The sequence below is a fragment of the Chaetodon auriga genome, chromosome 15 (assembly GCF_051107435.1).
Source record: "Chaetodon auriga isolate fChaAug3 chromosome 15, fChaAug3.hap1, whole genome shotgun sequence".
NCBI classification, from domain to species: Eukaryota; Metazoa; Chordata; class Actinopteri; order Chaetodontiformes; family Chaetodontidae; genus Chaetodon; species Chaetodon auriga.
In genome coordinates this window covers 17967094-17986474 of record NC_135088.1, presented here as the reverse complement: position 1 = coordinate 17986474, position 19381 = coordinate 17967094, and the positions used below count along the sequence as shown (strand labels likewise).

At 41.7% G+C, this 19381-nt stretch overlaps 1 protein-coding gene across 1 annotated transcript; it reads right to left on the bottom strand.

Annotated features, from left to right (window-relative positions):
* Window positions 1–658: 658 nt before the first annotated feature.
* On the bottom strand, window positions 659–8038 carry adssl (adenylosuccinate synthase, like). Its single transcript, XM_076751146.1, has 13 exons — window positions 7784–8038; window positions 7075–7177; window positions 6060–6128; window positions 5841–5891; window positions 5698–5764; window positions 5453–5560; window positions 5127–5208; window positions 4642–4768; window positions 4401–4555; window positions 3047–3171; window positions 2825–2922; window positions 1702–1851; window positions 659–1595 (listed from the first exon to the last, which is right to left on the bottom strand). Exons 1-13 carry the CDS (start codon window positions 8015–8017, stop codon window positions 1543–1545), a joined length of 1422 nt encoding a protein of 473 aa, XP_076607261.1. The 5' UTR covers window positions 8018–8038; the 3' UTR covers window positions 659–1542.
* Window positions 8039–19381: the final 11343 nt, after the last annotated feature.

Genomic DNA, 19381 nt, shown 5'->3' with positions numbered 1-19381 from the left:
TTCACTTATTTTTGACCACATGGGGGCAGCACAACAAGCAGACACACAACTTTGACATATTGTCGCCTTGTAAAGTTGATGTAGCAAATATTATTTCAGCAAACCGTTGACTCTTTACACATTCAGCAGCTTTGGAGCAACATTAGCATTCATGCTTCTGGCCACCTGACAAACCACTTTCAGCTCCGTCTTTGGTTTCTACCAACTCCTGGGGGGAATATCTGGCACTAGTAGCTAATTTTGTCTGTCTGCCAATCACTGCTGGGCTGCATCTGGGAACAACGCCGATGAGAGCAACGAAAATGAACCAAATAGTCAAGTTACGAGTCCTAAAACCACAACAATAAACTGAAAGACGCTTGAGACGCTCTGTAGACCTGAGGCGAAGAGCGGTCAGGGTCATTCTCTGTGGCTTTATCACTACGAGATTCTCCTCTCGTATCATGCATATGCATTTGATTTGTCAACGATATAAATATTGATCAGAGCAGCTTAAAACTTGCTTACATTTGGTTGTGGAGACATTCAGTCATAACTGCATCACACATTTTTACTTCTAAAGCCATACAAAGCCTGTAGAATAACAACATGAAGAGAATTAAGTGTGGCTGTACATCAGGAGCACAATAATGTCAGACAAAATAAAAGAAACACTAAATATTAGTTTCCTTTTATTGATAACAGCAAGCTGAGCAAGAGTCTTTTATATTATTGACAATGAATGAAATGGCATTAGGAACTCACTGAGGTGTACTCTGGTACATTATTGCCTATTGGCCATTTCCTTTACATTTACACAAACGTCTCAAATACCACTCAATGTCTCTATGTGAACGTGGAATTTCTATCTATTTTTCCTCAGTTATCCTGAAGAAAGCATCTTTTCCAAGATGCTTAGTGTTGACATATCGTCTTGAGGATGATTTAAAAATCAGTGTTCAGTCCAACAATCATCATGAAAATACTATCACAAACTTAACAACTGAGATGCATTCATGTTTTTAAAGCGTTTTTAAAACGATTCGATAGAAAAGGTCACAATCGTACTGATTGCATCATGGCTTTCAATCATTTTTCCATCTCATTACAAAGCCTGAAAATAATCACTTTTGTTTATTGTGATGCCCTTTAATATGAAGGCTTCTGCAGCAGTTCACCAATGGCTCTTCAAATGTATGTATATATAAACTAGCATGATGAACAGATATCAGGTCAGGTTAATTAGCCTCAAATGCTTAAAAAAAATTAGCTGTGCTTCACTGTGGAATGGAATAAAGACTGATTGATCCACTTGCATCAGGTTCTAAAAATTAACACCTGAATAAATATAGAAAACATTTTGTGGAATGCATAAATTCTAACTAAGAGGAATTACTGTAAATGTGATGCACAAGCAGCAACTTTAAGTTTCACAAATAGCCTTGCTGGTGTAATCTTTCCTATAGGACAGAGTTTGCATTTGAAATCCCTCTGGTAATCCTATGAAAACCTGAAATGAACATGTGAGCCGTCTCTGAGCCGGACCACAGGTCTGCAGGTGGATCAAAACAGTTTGATCATGCTCTCTCTGGACTTGCCGACTCCAACCCACTTCACTGAAATGAGAGGAAAAACAAGATAAGATGCGAGTGGCAGGTTTGGCACAGTGGAGAACAGATTGGCTGCAGTTTCTCTATTAGTGTAAAGTGCCTCTTTACGGACCTGGCACTTGCAGGAAGTCCTCGATGAACCGAATGTAGTTTTGGGCCTGTGACGGCAGCTCCTCGAAGCTCCGAGCTGCTTCGGTACTGCAGCACCAGCCGGGCAACGTCTCATAGTCCACTGAGACCCGCGTCAAGACGTCCATGTTTGCTACAACAGAAGCAGGTCAATAACACTGAGTGACTGATGAAATGTTTCTCCTCTGGCTCCTGAGGGTGGATCTAATTGTTGAAAGACTGCAGCACAGCAAGAAAGCACTTGAAGAAACACATCTGGGTCAGGAAAAGAGCCACTTCATCACACATCCAGCACATTAACCGCAAACATGACGAATGCATGAAGGAGATCAGTGTCGACATTCAGAGAGAGGCCGTCTTATCGTCCTCTGATTCATTAGCTTAACAATTCAATTTGCTCCATTCAGAGAGATTCAGAAGACAAAGGCCACATCAAATCTGCTGCAAAATAGATTTTTTTAAAACGCAGCTGCATCATTTCCTGCAAGCAAAAGCTGACCCACGGAAAATAAGACATTAAAGAGCATAAAAGCTACGTTTACTCATCTGAAACCAAATTCTAAGACGTAGCTGACAATAAAAATCCCTTTGACCTCTGCTGGGTTTACTGTAACTATGTCTGCATTCAGACTTTTGTAGATAATCAGTCAAAGATTATCATCAAGCAAACATTTAGACCTTAACATTGCACTCGTGCAGTTAATCTAGAAAATGAATCAACCATTTTGATAACTGATCCATCAAGTCTTTATTTAAGCAATTCCAGCTTCTCAAAGCTTTACTCCACTGCATCATGTGTTTTACATAGCTCTGTATGTTACTGAGGAGTGTATATCTTTGGGGTTTGAGTTGTAGGTCAGACACAAACAGCTATTTGAAGATGAGTTTCTGGAATTTGTCAAGTGCATTTTTCATTATTTTCAGGTATTTGAATGAATTTATTGAAAACCTTCTTGACAGATGGTGAAAATAATAATAAAATAATCAACAGTCACCAAACTCTGTCCCCTACTTTGAGGCAACACTAACACCTCATCTGCAGTAATTAAACTGATCCTTGCTCTGTCACGGGCAGAGAGAGAAACATCTTAGTGGGAATAACCTACCGGGGAAACTTGGCAGAGGTTTTCCATCCACCTTGTAGGCCACGCCCACTTTAATCTCTGGCAGCGTGTCCAAAATGTCCAGCTTCGTCAGAGCAATTCTGCAAAAAAAAAACAAAAAAAAACACAAGTCGCTCTGTGAACGGTGCTCGATGAAGCTCGTGTCTAATCTGTAACACCAGCAGGTGAGGAAACGTTCTGAGACGTTTGGTGGTGGTTCCTTACGCAGAGAAGCCATTGACCATGTGGGCGTATCTGACCAAAATCAGGTCCAGCCAACCACAGCGCCTCCTCCTGCCCGTCGTCACACCGAACTCTCTGCCTCTGGACTGTAACAGATCTCCAGTCTCCTAAAATACAACAAGGAGTGCACAGTCAACTGAGAGTCGAAGGAAAAACAAAATCAGGCCAGATAATTCAGCCTTTTAAAGGGACGGCGTGTTGATTTGATACCTTTATTTAATCAGGGATCGTCATCTGAGCACATGACTGTTTCCTGTAATATCCCGTTTCACAGACTTACTTGTTAGATCACCGCGTTAGCTTATGCTGCACAGCTAACCGACTCCAGAGGAGGTTCTGTTAAGAGTTTCAGATTTAAATCAGCTATAAAAAGCACCACACAGACACTGTAGATCACTGTGGTATTGCAGCTAAAAGAACACCGATTAGGAAACTGATTAGTCTATTGGTACTTATCACAGGCAATCTTCAATCAATAGAATTCATTTCACTTTGATGTGGCCGCCAATACCTAAAGTGATTTCCACGTGTCCTTCATTATGGGATAGTTTCAGAGCTAGATGCAGTTCCTGTGGATAGTGTTTAAATATGCTGTATCAGGTTTAGTGAAGAGCTCTACAATGATCAGCTGTCACATTAGAAGTAAACAGGAGGACTGACGGTGCACTGAGTGCTAAAATAAGTACATTTACTAACAAATTTACACCATTAGCAATTTTCTACCTTTCAGCAACACTTGCTGTAACATTTTGTTATATTCTTCATAACTCTCCATTACAACAACCTGTTCCTAATGAATTAGGCGGCATGCAATTGTCCATTCTGCGCAGAAGAAAAGTCAAATGATGCACCAAAGCCTCTTTTTTAATGCAAACGCACACAGAGCCTCATGAAAAAAACCTGGGTTAACAAAGAAAGTTGATATCTGCTGTCATGATGGTCATTATCTTTCCTGGGGTTTTAGGTTTTGTCGGGCCAGCTAATACAAAGAAAACCTGTTGTGTCAGATTTGCTCTGTGGTTCACCCCTCAGGTGTCCTGGTTCAGTAATATATTGCTCCAAGTCTAACTTAGTTAGAGGTATCGCATTAATCGTTCTATAATAATGACATAACCTTTTAAATATTAGCTTTCATGTTCAAAATTGTCACTGAGGACAAAGCTGAGTCTGTATGCAACCCATAAACCACGTCAACAAACTCAACTCACCTGAACAGAAAAGTAACTCATCATCAATCAACGTTTCAGCTTGATAACATTCGTCTCTACTTAGCAGGATCTTTTCATTAATACAATGAACCAAAGACTTTTTTTTCTCCAAATGTGTCTTTACTCACATTATCCTGCTCTGTTGGGAAAGCACCAACGCCCACCCGGGTGGTGTACGCTTTGACGACACCGTACACGCGGCCAACATGCGATGGAGGCACGCCCAGACCAGTGCACACTCCGCCCACGGTGCAGTTAGAAGACGTCACGAAAGGATACGTCCCTGAACAGAGAAACGATCTGTTACCCTGAGGAGGCAAAACATCCATCCATCCTCATAATTAATTCCACAGGCCCAGTGGTGCTCACCAAAGTCAATATCCAGGAGAGCAGCGTTGGCCCCCTCCACCAGGATTTTCTTGCTGGGTCCAGTAAGAGCCTTGTGCATGAAGTACACCCCGTCAGTCACCAGAGGGCGCAGTCGCTCTGCAAATACCTGAAAAACAGTGGCCAACAAATTCTTATCCCATCTCCAGAGGAGCTGCTTGAAACCTACGCTGCAAAACTGTCATACATTCTTTAAACTGATATCAACCCTACAAACTACATTTTTTTATTAATCAACCCAAAAGTAGATTAAATAATTGTTTTTATACCCAAAAGATACGCCTTTCTAACAGCAGACACTTAAACTGTCATAGTGGGGAAGTCACAGTGTGACAGCACGCACAACACCAAGACCCAGAAACTGAAGCAGCTACAAGCTTCAGCCATCACATCAATTCCATGTAAGTGAGTTAAAATCTCTGGATTCTGGCAGTATTTCCTGGCTCCATACGATAACCTGTCCTCACCTTCAGCTGCTCCAGTTCACTGTCAATGTCGATGTTCAGGTTTGGATACATCGTCAGGAAATGTTCTGCCAACAAACGAAACCTGCGAGGAGGACACAGTTTGCTCATTAAAGTCTATTTACATCCATCTGTATGCAAATATACCTCCGCGAGTTAATGTCACAACATGATCTGCAGGACGGGTGATTTAAGGCATCCCTCAAAGTGAGCCACAGTCAGCTGTTGCCACCTGGTGGACACTACAATATACAGTCTTTGACACTTCATCTCATTTCAGATCACTGATGATATGGCGACATATGAAGACAAAAGAAGAAAAAACTCACTTGTCCTCAAAAACCTTGATATCTGCGACAAGGTCACAGACTCGCAGACCGTTCCGAGCAGCTTTGGAGGAGTAGGCAGGACCGATCCCTTTCTTAGTGGTTCCCAAACTGTAGAACCAATGAAAACACAACATTAATGGCCACAATAAACTGTTTAATAGAGAATATTCATTGAAACCTAAGAACATTGCACTTCAGCAAAGTCAAGATTTACATGGTGTTTAAACACATTAGAGTGGATTTACTTTTTCCCTTCCTGTTGCTGCCGCTGCTGCTCCTGGATGCCATCGACGGCTTGATGGAAGTTGAACACTAGAGGTGAACAGAGGAGACTGTCAATAAGAGCACACGTCCAATTCAACGACAGAACGACAGAGTCCTTGCTCACCGATGTGGGCACGATCAGAAATCTTCAATCTCTCCTCCCATCCTTGTAATCCTGCAGGCAATACGACAAATGTCAGGTTACACGTTTGCACTACAGCAGACATCTATTCAGTATACGGTGTCTTCTATGGAAAAAGCTCTGTTTACTGATACTGACGCTGCTTTCTAAATACGACAATAAGCTGACAGCACTGCATCTCCCGCATTTAGAAAACTTTACCTTTGCCTTTCTGCAGGTTCTTTTCAGCCTCCTCAAACAGGCCTGGCAGGTGGATCACCACTCCGTTTCCTGAAATGGAAAAATTAACGTTAACAGTCCTCATGAGAAATAACTTCATGCACCATCGATTGAGCCATTTCTTGGAGGTAACAAACTGCTGATGTTTCCCCTGAGGTTTCACTTTGACAGAACAAGCCATCTTGTTACTTTAACAAGCGTCCTTTTATGTTTCCTCTTTTCATAACACTGGAAAAAACAGCTAATTAAAAAGAGGAAATGCAAAATGTAGAAACACGTCAAATTTAAATGGTGACTCGGATTCCAGATCAGTGCAGCAACACTATATTTGCACTCAGTTTTTTTTTTTTTTTTACCTTGTTTAGTTTAAGCTTTAATTACCCTTTGTGTAACTATGTACAGTCACTGTAAGCCTCGAGTTGATTTTTCTATATATACCCATGCACACTCAGTTTCCTAGCGACACCTAATGCAGTCTGTTACAGCAGCACTGCAACATATCCAAATGTCATGAAGATCAAAATGCCACTTTTTGAGGTATTGATTCAACCTTGGGGTTATTTTGGAGATGGCAGCTTGAACAGCATTGTGTTCCTCAGAGGCGTTTCTGCAATTTAGTCAATGATGTCAATGGGGTGGGCATAACATTAGGAGCAAGAGGACTATAAAGAGAATAAACACCACTCTAATCAGCTTCAATGCACATAAATACTACTACAACCTTCAAGACGGTGAGGTTCAGTGCAGGGCTGTTACTGGTTTATAGCTCGATGTAATAACCTGGAAACAGCGTGCATATTGGTTCTTTGTGTATACTAATATACCTACTAATTACTACATAAACAGGATCGCATCCTGAGCTCCATGACATACAACTGATAAGGCCGCTGCTGTGGTTTTCATCCTGATAATGGTCATGTACTGGTGTTTTATCAGGAACTTTATCTCCCCGCCAACCTCAAGTCTTTCAAAGTAAAACACAAGGACTGTCTCATACCGATGAAGGAGACGGCCTTCTTGTTGAGCACTCCACTGGGCAGCAGGTGGAAGTCGTACTCCACTGAGTCCACGACCACCGTGTGACCTGCATTGTTGCCTCCCTGCAAACAGTACAAACACTCAGCTTGCTTGTAAGCAGTTTTCTGATTAAACACAACACTCAGAGTGAGTGAGAAACACAATCCATCATCACTGAGGGCAGGAACAATGCCACGGCTAAGCCCGTGTTTCAATGAGAGCAGGGTCAGGGTCTGTCCACGAGTGCTTTGGTTACAAAATAAAAACAATTAGTTTCTGCTAAATGTCACTGGATTGACAGCGAGGACGGAGAGGAGCAGCTGGGGGACAGCGGGCTGCCGGTGCCTTACATAACACACATAACATGAAGGCTGCATTCACTGGATACGGCTATCAGTACGTGGAGGTCATCTGCTGGATTCAATTCACATTTTGTTACCACGGCAAAAGATAAAAGCCAAAAGACCACCGGGTTAGCAGTGCTCACTAGCATCAACTTAGCACTTCCACTTCCGGGAGGTCAGACAAGGTTGTTGACGTCGCAACCAGGTCATGAATATTTAACGGAAACTAAACGGTTTCGACTTTCACCAAACTAACATCTAACACGTTTTAATAACAACAGCACTGCAAGAAGTAGTAAGTCTGAATGTTAATTATGAAGTTAAGTCCACTGTGTGGTTGAGTACCTGGCACCTGCATACAATATCCGCATCCATTGCGAGCAAGTCCACAACTTTTCCTTTGCCCTCGTCGCCCCACTGCGCCCCAAGCACGACGGTCACTTTGTTCTGCGGCTCCTTCGGGACCCGGAGAGGAGACTCCTGTGAGGCGCTTTCCCGCAGTCGCTTCACCACCGGCTCCCCGTTCAGGGAGACGGTCTCTCGCCCGTTCACGTTCGCCATGGTGCTGTCGGATGCCATGCTGCTGTCCTCTGTCTACAAACCGGAATATCGTTTTACCGCGTTTCTCCGCGTCACAGGAAGTGCTGTTCCGCCGCTTCACCGATAGATGGCAGTGTTTCCTTTTATATCCTTAGTTCTGCGGAGTATCAAAATGCATCTGTTTAGACGCTGTTATCGACCAGTAAATCCTTTAGACTGACTGTAGTCGATTAACTGACACACAAACGCTGTATTTAGCTCGGTTTTCTTGTTTTGTTTGAATAATTGTTAGATTAAGCACCACCTCTGTTGAACAGACATCACGAAGAGTACAGGGATGTGATTCACTCCTGTCCACTTCCGTCTTCGCTTTAATCCCCTGGACGGCTTCGCTTCGTCCTGGGAGACTGATTCCGTGTGCATTACGGTGGGTTTATTAACGCATAGGTGGCAGCAAACGCTGCGATTTATTAGCAAGACCCCGCCATTCCAGGTCACACTGCTCATTTGCGGTTTTTTTTATATTCCAATTCAAATATGCATTTCATGAAAACACTGCAAACAAAGTGACACAGAGTGCACTGGCTTCCTGGACCACATCTCCTCATATCTGTCTCATCATACAGTTGCTGTATTTTTGACAGTTGCTAAATTTTTACCAATGTGTGGTTTCATTCGCGAGTAAACTAAGCAGTTTGTGTTTTTGTTGTCATTTTGTGGTAACGTGTTCCTGTGCTGTTCACTGTGTGCGATCACTGTGACCACTTTCAGCCCATAATCCACTGAAGAAGATATTCAGATCAGGTGACTGCAAGAGTCTGCTCCTCACTTTCCTGCCACATGCTTGAAGTGGAGGTAAAAATCTCATCACTGAGTCTAGATCAGTATTTTCTGTTCATCACGTTGTTTTTGTAAGCATTGATCAGATGAGCAGAATAACACAGTGCATTATAAGGACAACAGCCCATCACTGCTTATGACGTCTAGTGCTGGATAAAGCACAGCGATAAATGTTGATGCATGCAACACACAAACTAGCTCCTGAAAAATAACAATTTTGTTGTTTTGATGATTAATCCTCAGCAACAACAAACGTGCCATTTTGCAAAATGCTGAATTATTAATAGAACAGTACGCAAAAGATTTGATGGCCGTTTGCAATCATTGTTGCTTGATGATGATGTCGTAAACACAATAGCTTTTTATTTGCAGACTGGATTTCAATTAAGGACACACTACATAGCATTTTCTAACATCATATATTCAAAAAACATCAATTATCAAGTTATTTTCCATGTTGACAATTCGTAATTTATTCAGTTTTTAGATACACATGATCCGTGTATGCGAAAATCAGCCTCATTTTTGTGAGCTCAGGCCTTCCAAAATGTCAAATAGACCGCAACAGCTTGTTTCCATGAGGCTTAAAATGCAGTGGAGAGGCGTTGATTCTCCCTCATCCCACTCAGTCTCTTTTAAACACACTCCATAAATGTTTGCACTGAGGTCATTTCATCTTTGCTTTTCCTTTAATGCTCTTGTAATTATTAGTAAATCATACTTATGTTTGCGTTACCTTTTGCAATCTGCCTTATTTTCTTATTTGTGCATATTCAAGGTAAGCTTTTTGTTAAATGCACTGCTGAATGCAGCTTGACGTTCTTTGGCAACCTACATTAATCTTACCGAAACCAAAAGGAGACAAATGACAGACTCATCCATGCACAAGGCACCACATTCAGACTTTATTCATTGGAAATGATGTTTCATAAAGAGTGACTCATTTAAAAGTCCCAGCTGACTCTTTGATGCAGCAGCTGTAAACACATCCATGAAACCCAAAACCTTCTTCTTGTTAGTGTCTGCACATGATCAGAGGGACAAACACAGCAGTGGCCTACAGAACTGACAGGCAGATGTTACAATCATTGGCTGTCAATTCATAGGTCATCACCTTGTGCCCCATCGAGACTCTCAACCAGGCGAAGTGAAATTATCCCAGGAATAAAAACAGGGCGAATCGATCTCCATTAACACACAGGCTGAGGCTTCAGTGTTGTGCTTGGCAGCTCTCTGCAGGTAACAGCACCTCCACTGGAACAGACCCAGCTTCCACATGGAGTTGCTGTTACATCCAGCAAGCAGCACAATTCTCATCAGCGACAGTTTCTCCAGTCATCACGTCAGAGATAGACCAACTCATAGTAAGCTCACACTTCCGGTCACTTCAGGGGGCATCAGGCGCTGCTGTAGAAATACCTTAGATGAGAGAGAGAGAGAGAGAGAGAGAGAGAGGAGAAAAGGAGCAAGAGAAGGCACAGACGTTAACTCAGAATTTGGACTTGGAGGCAGCCGCTTTAGTACGTGAGGAGTCTCCACTTGCAGGTGACTTTGACCTGCCAATTTCCTCCTCCCAGTTTTATTGCCTGAAGTAAACGGCATCATTGCTCACACTCTTCCAACAGCCCGGCCAAAGGGCCAAGGCCTGGACAGATAACACAGATTTTATGGTAGTTGTCAACATGAGGGCACTTTTCAATATGAGTATATGGGTGTGTCTGACCTATGTACCTGCAGGCTCTGCATTTCCTGCTCACTCTGACATTTGTCCTCATAATCACTAAAAGATTGGCAATTTTCAATCAGTTTGAACCTTATCAAGTTATTATTTTTTTTTTCAATTCTGTAAGAACTTTTGTTTTTTTTCATCCTGTCCTGGTGGCCATGCAAAGCAATGTCTCCATAGACTTTGCCTTGCAGTAAAACGGCAAAGAAAAACAGAACAATAAAGCAATTAAATGATTAGCAGCTCTGCCGGACCATCTATGCCCATACTCGGCTGTTATTTGAATAAACCATTGCTTTCTGCCTCTTTGGAGATAGATGCATCAACATTAATCAGAAAATGACTGGAATTTTAGTTTATTTTAAAACTGCGCCAAAGCTCTTGTCACACTGCTGACCTCCAAACGTATACATTTTTGAAACATTAGAAATGAGCGAAAAACACAAGCACTTAGTTTTGATCCTCAGAATATTAAAGTAGGCAAGATCTTGTCTTACAATATATAACGTAATCGTCAACATAGAGCCATTTTAATGTGCTGTAACAAAAGAAAAAATATGGCGAAAATGTCCTTGTTTACTGTCTGCTTTTGTCAGGTATTCTTTTGACTAAATTGTCCCTTTACATCGTTTAAACCCTGTAAATTTCACAAGGACCACAGTCGTCAGTTTTCAGTTCGAGAGCTGTACTCACCTTTAGATACAATGCGGCCCGATGGCTTTTGCAGGACGAGGCCAAAGGTTTGAAGAACTGCAGGGTGTTGTGCCACAGGGAGCTGGGCCAAAGCAGCACAGGGGGAAATACAGAAAAGCAGGAAAACAGACCAAGACCAACACCAAGCAAGACCAAGACAGATGAAGACACAGAGGGTGATACTGACAGCGAGCCGCTCGTAAAAAGAGGCACGATTTGATGGAAATGTCAGCAGTGACGAGCCAAGCAATGGCAGCGAGGCAGAGCAGCCAGTTTAAAAGATCGGGAGTTGGTGGAAGGTTAATTATTACACTTGCAGTCAATATTTAACAGGCCCAGCGCCCTGCCCCTCAGTCCAACATCCTGATTCCACACTGACTGACACGGAGGGTAGGGCCAGTGTCAAGCACATCTCTTTTGTCCCCTGCACAAAATATGTATTCAAGGCCTCACATGGCCTGCAGAAAAAACCCAGTGCACCCACCTCAAGATGGGCTGTTTCTGAGTTTTACTCATGATTTGAAAAGCTTTACCGTGCCATAACATGTAAGACTTTTTCATATTATTTGAGATTTAGAACGTAGAGCCAAATGAGTTGAAAGATACTCCCTATGCTTTTTGGGTTTTAGTTGTAAATGCAGCATGACATCAGCTACAGCATGACTTACTGAGGTATCAGCCCGTGAGCTCAATATACAATTACTATTGCAGTCATCTCTCCCTCTCTCTCTCTCTCTCTCTCTCTCTCACACACACACACACACACACACCTGCACACCATTACTGGAATAAGCAGATATGAAAGTCAGGGCTATGAAGCAATAGCACAGGAGGAAGCAGAAGAGTGTGGAGTGTAGTCACGGAGCGAGGGTGGGCGAAAGCATAATAAAAGGCTGGTTGAATGGTGTGTTGAAGAGGGTGCAGAGTGCACTTTGATGCTTACAGATTATTAATAATGGAACAAAAAGTTATCACAGTAAGTAAAGTGAGAACAAAAAGGCTTTTTAAGCACTGGATACAGAACATATGGCGTTGTTGTAAATGACCCTGAATGAAAAGCTCCGCCAGCTTTGTAGTTCTTTAACTTTGGGGTCAACTGTAAAATGACTGAAGTCATGTGAAGCAAAGTACAGGTTGTAAACTGTTGGGCAGCAACATGATTTAGAGTTTACTGTGTTATTCTGGTCTCTTGCAGTGCACTGTCATAGATACCATTTTAATATCTTTGCTTCCTGATCCGTTAGAGGAGTGGGAAATGAAAGAGGTGCTATGTGTTGATCTAGCAGGGACAAAAGTATTTCAAAGCAGATTCACGTTGAAACAGAATGTATGTCAGCAGGAAATGCTGTTGTTCCACATTTCCTCATGAGAGTCACTGCTTTAACTCTGCGACTGCAGCACAAACTCCTTTAATGAAGTTTAAATAAGTACAATCTGGAGTGAAACAGACATTTCTCTTCTAAGTAATAGCCTGTTTTACTTGTTCTGCCTCCTCTTTTATTCATAAACTTGGGCTATCTTATCTCAGAAGTTCAACAGATTGGTATGCCTGAGTGCAGAGTCCAGTGTCTCCAAGAGAGAGAATATGTGCGCGGCATTAATCTGCAACGCTGATAAAGTCGTTTCTTGCTCCTTTGAATCGACAGCGCCTAAAGTCATAACAGTTTCTGCTGCAATTTAGATCAGATAACGACATCAATCTGCTGAGCATGGAACTATCTCGTGCACAAGGTCACACGCGGTCCTCAAATCTTAGCTGCGGTTGATGCCATCGTACGATGATCTCATTGCAGGATTGATTGACTCTATGAGTGTAGTTGATGTTCTTTTAATGAGCAAGCTGTTCATACTTATATATATAAATATTAAAACAAGCTTGAGCTTCAGTCAGTTTGTGTCTGCAAATGAGGTTTATTTGTATTTAAATGTGTGCCGGGTTTTGATGAGAGGGTCGCTCACATACTGCAAGCTCTTTGTATATTTTCCTCGTAGTTTTTCAGGACTTTGGTCCGGCCATGCTGAGCGTAACTGAGAAGCTGAGATCAAAAGAAAAAGCAGTGATGTGCGAGCTTCTTCAAAGATATTGTATGACTGAGTCAAACATGAAAATCCAGACATGTTTGCTGTTCCAGCATGAAGCTTTTCGCCTTTGGGGTTGTTTGAAGTTTTTAGCATTAAGTCAGTAGCCTAAGGATAATTAGCAAAGTGTACTTAAAGCATCAAAACTGAAAGTACTCAATGCAGAAAAATGTGGAGCTCATTTTGTACTATTTTGTACTGAACTGTAGGTAAGGATTATTTTCATCGTGGACTGATCTGTTGATTATTCTCTTCATTCACTGACTGGTTGTTGGTTTTTAACAATTCTCAAAGGAGTGAAAAATGTCAGTGCAATTTCCCAAAGTGACACTTTTATTATGTTTGTTTTGTCCAACCAACAGTCTAAACCTCAACATCTGTGAAGCTGGAGATGTGAAATGTTATACAGGACAAATGATGACCAGATTCTCCATTTTCTGTGCTGATTGATTCATTGACTAATTATTTCAGCTGATTGGAAACTGTTTGGTAGTTTGTATGTTTTGCTTGTAAAACTAACTGAAGCTGTAAAACAGTACAGTAGTACAGTATTTGCTTCTGACATGTAGAAAGTGGCATGAAGAAAACACAAGTAAAGCACAAGTACCTCACATTTGTACTTAAGTGCAGTACTTCAGTAAAGGTAAGCTGCAGTATAACGACAGCTTCTTACTACCAGTACTGATCCTTTATTCCAAAATTAGAACAGTTTTGATGATTTCACCTGTCAGATTTTTGAGTTTCTGTTTTTCTCTGCGCTCTTCTTCCTGGTTTGGAGTGGGCGGGGTTCTGATGTCACTTATTTCAGTGCACCAATCAGGGCTAAGCAATATTTGAATCAACTCTGGCGACTGTTGGGTTCTTTAATCATTAAGAGTCTGATCAAACCACACCTACACATTCCTGATGTGGCAGATTAGTACTAAACTCATAAAAAGTAACACGTAACACGTGTTTTTGATGGTCAAGAATGTTCAACGTGGAAGTTTGTATGTTTCGTTAGCCGTCAACATGAACCTACAGTATTTGTCTTTGATTTTGGATTTGGATTCATCACCAGCTGTATGGAGCCACCAGCAATATCTAACTCTTCTATTTGTCTTTCACGACCTCATTTCACCTTTTTCACTCATCTTCTTCGGTGTGGTCCTTGACGAAGAAGAGAAACATGACCATAAAGTTTATACAATGATGCTACAACACGATGCAGTATATCAATGGATGACTACTATTATACTGCATCAGGTAATATAATAATAAATGTAATAGTCTTCCAACACAAAAACAGACACCAACCCTGACAATGACAGTTTATATGTCTTTATCAGTTTCAACACAGTGATTTATCAGTTGCTCTTAAATAAAATATCAGAGTGCACGCTGTGTTTGTGTTGCTCACAGCACAGCAGATGCATATTTAAGCTTAATAAGATTTACACCAGAGTTTTAGTCCATGGCCTGCTGATACCCACGATTTAATTTAAAATGCACACAGTTTCACAGAACTACAAAATTCTGCAAACCGCCATGATCAGTGAGGACCCTGTCGCTTTAATCGCCATGGTTTTTTCCTGTCTTTTTAAATTATCTATCAACACATAACCTATACTTATTCAATCTGTCTACAAATACAAGAACCCACATCAAATATCAGCACTCCCCCCTTAAAACCATGATGCTGAAGATATTGATTAAAAGTCCAAACTGTCTAACTAGAAGATGTGAGCAGCCAAAACGTATCTAATCCCACAAATCTGCGTGGAAATAAACCTCATACATGCAATTATGATGTGAAATAAAAGAAGCGGGAATAGAACGAGAGGTATTTTTATTGTTTCACTCTGATGTGTGACGTGACTTGACCTGATGAGAAGGTGTTCATTATTTGAATATTCCTTAAAATTCCTTATGCATAAACGTCCTGCATGGCAAGCTATGGACTCACTGTGAAATCTAATAAATATTAAATACTGTCCAAATGAAAAACCTCACTTTCCCCTCTCATAACGTTGAGAGGTGACCCAGTGAGGATCAAGCATTTGTCTCTGCTGATCTCTACATATCCTCACTGCTGAAGCTGGATGCGATCTTGTTTCATACTTTTGCTGGAGTTTTGATTTCTTGATCCTGACATATAAAAGCAATCAGAAAATGTGGGAAAGTTTGAGCCTTTAGGTTCTTGGGTGAGCACAGTTTACGCCTGTCAAACTGGAGTGCATAGTGTTTGATACAGAGGGGATCAGTAATGATCTACAAGCTCCTACACAGAAGTGGAAACAAACCTCGGTACTGAGAAATGACTCGGAGTCTTATGGGATGTATTGTGACCTCTACTGGTGAGCAGGGCGCATTGCAGCAACAGCAGCAGGCCTGTGGCTCAGTCTAACCTCCCGCTATTACATCCAGACACCATTTCTAATATCCTAAACAAAGCCTTTGGCTCCTCGGCTCTCCTGAATGAGTGATTCTCATCTCATGGAAGCGACCCCTCATTTCCCTTTAATCCCGCCGTCAGAAATCTGATGCTGTCATTTAGAGAAAAAATGAATATTTTCTGTATTCATGGGGGGAGCATTCAGAACCTATTTCCCTGAGGCCTGATGAAATCTCTCTCTCTCGTTCGCTCTGCTGGTTCAGGCGTCCTCAGACTCATATGTTTGAATCTGTAATGTGCCACTCATGCTTCCTGGCGTCTTGGTCAAATATCTTTGTTGTTTTATTCACAAAGCCTGAGCGTGCTTTGCTTTTTATGTGAAAACTCAATAAACAAATTGTTCAGTTCAAACAATGCTGCTTTGTCTTTGGCCGGGGAAGCAGCCAAAAAACATCCCTTGCTCGGAGCACCGTCGTCTGCTTGATCAGGTGACGTCTGGGGAGTTGAGGAGAAGAGCCGGCAGTGATTTGAAAAGCCACCAGGTGGAGGATTTTTGTCCTAAAATAAAGGACAGGCTGGGAAGTGAGAGCTGGAAGCCAGACATGTCAAAAACCCTCTGTGAGACCTTTAATCATTGAGATCATTGAAATGCATCAAAAACTGTATCAGCCGCCCACAGGTGCATTACTGTACCATCTACTAAAAATCAAACTCACTGCCGCCTTAACTGCTTGATAAATAACTCTCTGACCTAAAACACAGTTTTCTACCGGGGACGCCAGAGCTTTGAGATGTTTAAGCTTGTGTTTATGAGTTGAAAGTCACTCAAAACATGAACAAACGTACAGCTGCGACCAGTATTCAGTGGTGCGCTCATGCAGAGCTTATTAGCACCTGTTTTGTACGGCGCACAGCAGAAGCATCGCGGCACAGTCTCTGATGAGCAGCTGCTTCTTTCACAGTCTGTGGCTGGGAAGTCTTACTGTACAATATGTGCTGTGCCTGGACAAACTAACTTGGCGTGTGGAGCCTCACACCTCAGGGCAGACCCAGGACACAAGGACCCTTAACCCAGGCCTCGGAGATCCTGGAGAACCTTCAAGAGGAGCTGGATGGTATGGAAGAAAATGACTTCAATGCTCTTCAGTCCAAACCAAACAGCCTGGAGATGCTGCTGTGACTTTCATTGTGAGCTTCATCATGATCCATAAAAAAGTTTTCTAAAGGCTCTAGTGTGGAGTCCAATCACAAATGTCCAAAAACCCAAATATATTAAGGTGTAACAACTCTGCCATAAAACAGAGCTGCAAGTCAAACATTTGGAGCTGGAACCACTAAATAGTTGACATGTGATCTTAAAGCATTCAGACACAGCTGAGTGTAGATTAATGTTATCATTTTATTCATCTGATATTAGAGACAATGTGGAACATATAAAGGTTGCTTACCAAAATGTTATGAACTGCTGACTGTGTGTGCTGATATTCCTCCTGAAGGAAATCTCCCAGAGAGCAAAGCTTCAGGCTTTAACCCAAACAGTAACACCTCACCACTAAAAGCTAATCCAGCCTTTGGACTCAAGATCTAAATCAAGTCATCTCAATTCATTTTCACAGCCAAATCAGGGCAGAGAGGAGGCACCAGTTTGATTAATAGTGAAATTCAATTCAGCCTCTATAATCTCAGATTGAGACGGGCGATTTGTCATTATTAATATCTCTGTTCACAACAACCTACTTACAATTATTAATCTACAGTATTCGGCCCCGGCAAAGACCACCCATCCTTCTCTTCTGTCTCCCCCAACTCGGAGTTAATTATAGGAGATGACTCTGTGTTAGACCTGTTAATAGGTAGATCAAATGCTGCAGCTGTCCTGGCCATCCACAGTAGTTTTAAACCAATATATGGAGCGCTATGGCCCTGGGGATCGTTGGAGGTTAAACCTCCAAGGTGAAAGACAATACTACTGTTCTGAAGTCCATCATTCATCTTCCAGAAATGAGTTTCTTAACCAGCAGTCCCCTCCATTCAGATATTTCAGAAACACAAATTCATTGGGGCACCATTAGCGACCATGCAGCAGTCTCATTTAAACTCTATAGAAAATCCCCTCAGAAGTCAACCACCAGACGGAGGTTTAACACGTCCCTGCTTGGCAGAGTGGACATCCTTCATGGAAATAAATGAGTCTCCGAACACCTCTCTGATTCTTCTCTGGGAAACTGGCAGAGCTGTGTTAAGGGGCAGGATCATTTCATACCCATCCTACAAAAAGGGGAAAGACACAGAGTTGGAACTTCAATTGGAAGGAAAAATAAAAGAACTCACGCTACCGAGGTAGATCCCACTCATCCAGATAATCACTGTCTACACAGTGTAACACTGGCAGAGCATCATTGTAGCATCTCAGAGGAAATAGAGGCAGGGGCTGCTTAGACCCACATGTACCACATGAAGCGGTGAGTTAAATGGAAGATAATTGAAGGTTGGAAGGGATTTTTTGTGCGTATGTCAGAAAGAAAATGTCTAAATCAGTAATTTTGCTGAACAGAGAGGAGTTTTTAGGGGTTTAATCAATGCCAGGAGAGGAACTTTTAACATTTAGGCATCAATAAATCTAAATTTCACACCACACCTGAAATGAATACAAGATGAGTTAACTGACTGCACCAACCTTTCAGGAGCAACAGTAATAATTAAAATGTACAGCCAACCAAAAATCAACTATTTATCCTCAGTGATCACTGCTTTTTCAACAATCCCTGATTCAATCCTGCAAAATGTTACAACACAAAAGCCTCAGCTTTAAAATCAGCCATCTTATCAAAATTCAGGAGAACTCTCAGCGGTCTAACTCGTCCCATTCCTACAGAGAAAGTGTTGAATCTCTCAGGTCCCCAGAAAAAATCCCATCAAGAATTTCCATATTTCTCAGCAGCTCACACGCCTCAGCCTCTAAGTGGGAACGACACGTCTCCATTAATACCCACCAGTGCTGACTTCTGGACCCAATTCTGTACAAATAACTTCAGCAAAGTGCGCTAACACGAGCGTACAGCTCATGCAGTGTGAGGTTACTCATAGAATACACTGCAGCATCTGCATTACAACCACGCAGCACTGAGGATGAGCAGGAAGACAAACCTTTTGACCTGGACATCACAAATGAACCTGCATGTCCCGCAGTGGGAGAATGTTCTAGCAGATCATATGTCCCTACAAAACAATGTCTGCCTGTCAGCCATGAAACAGCTTATTTCAGTAAAACTGGTCCTCAGTCATCAATAAACTGACCTACGCTACAGCCTGATCTCAGACTTACCCTTGTTTTTTAAGTTTTGTCATTTTTTCAAGTTCATTCTTATCAAAACCTCCTTTCCAAATTTGATTCATTTGTTTTATTATTGTAATTAACACAGTTGTTGAGGTAGTTACAGTAATTCTGAATACTTATCTGTCTGATTATTCAGTATTTAATCTTGGTTTAATATATTTTTGTTATTAATCATTACTCAGATAACAGACGATGAGGATGTTGGCTTTCAGTTTGTTAAAAAGTGAATGCTATCATAATCTGCTTACTGTTATCACACAGCAGCACAGACACCTTCACTGAGTGTAGATTTCATGCAGTGTACTGGACAGTGTCCCCTTTCCTCCAACACACTCACAAAACCACCTACACAGC

Bases quoted from the DNA above. Each gene is read 5' to 3' on its own strand.
- adssl (XM_076751146.1), bottom strand. From the start codon at position 8,017: ATGGCATCCGACAGCACCATGGCGAACGTGAACGGGCGAGAGACCGTC. The intron at 7,178-7,783 runs GTACTCAACCAC...TACTGTTTGCAG, and splicing joins ATATTGTATGCAGGTGCCAG to GGAGGCAACAATGCAGGTCA. The intron at 5,892-6,059 runs GTAAAGTTTTCT...TATTGCCTGCAG, and splicing joins GAACCTGCAGAAAGGCAAAG to GATTACAAGGATGGGAGGAG.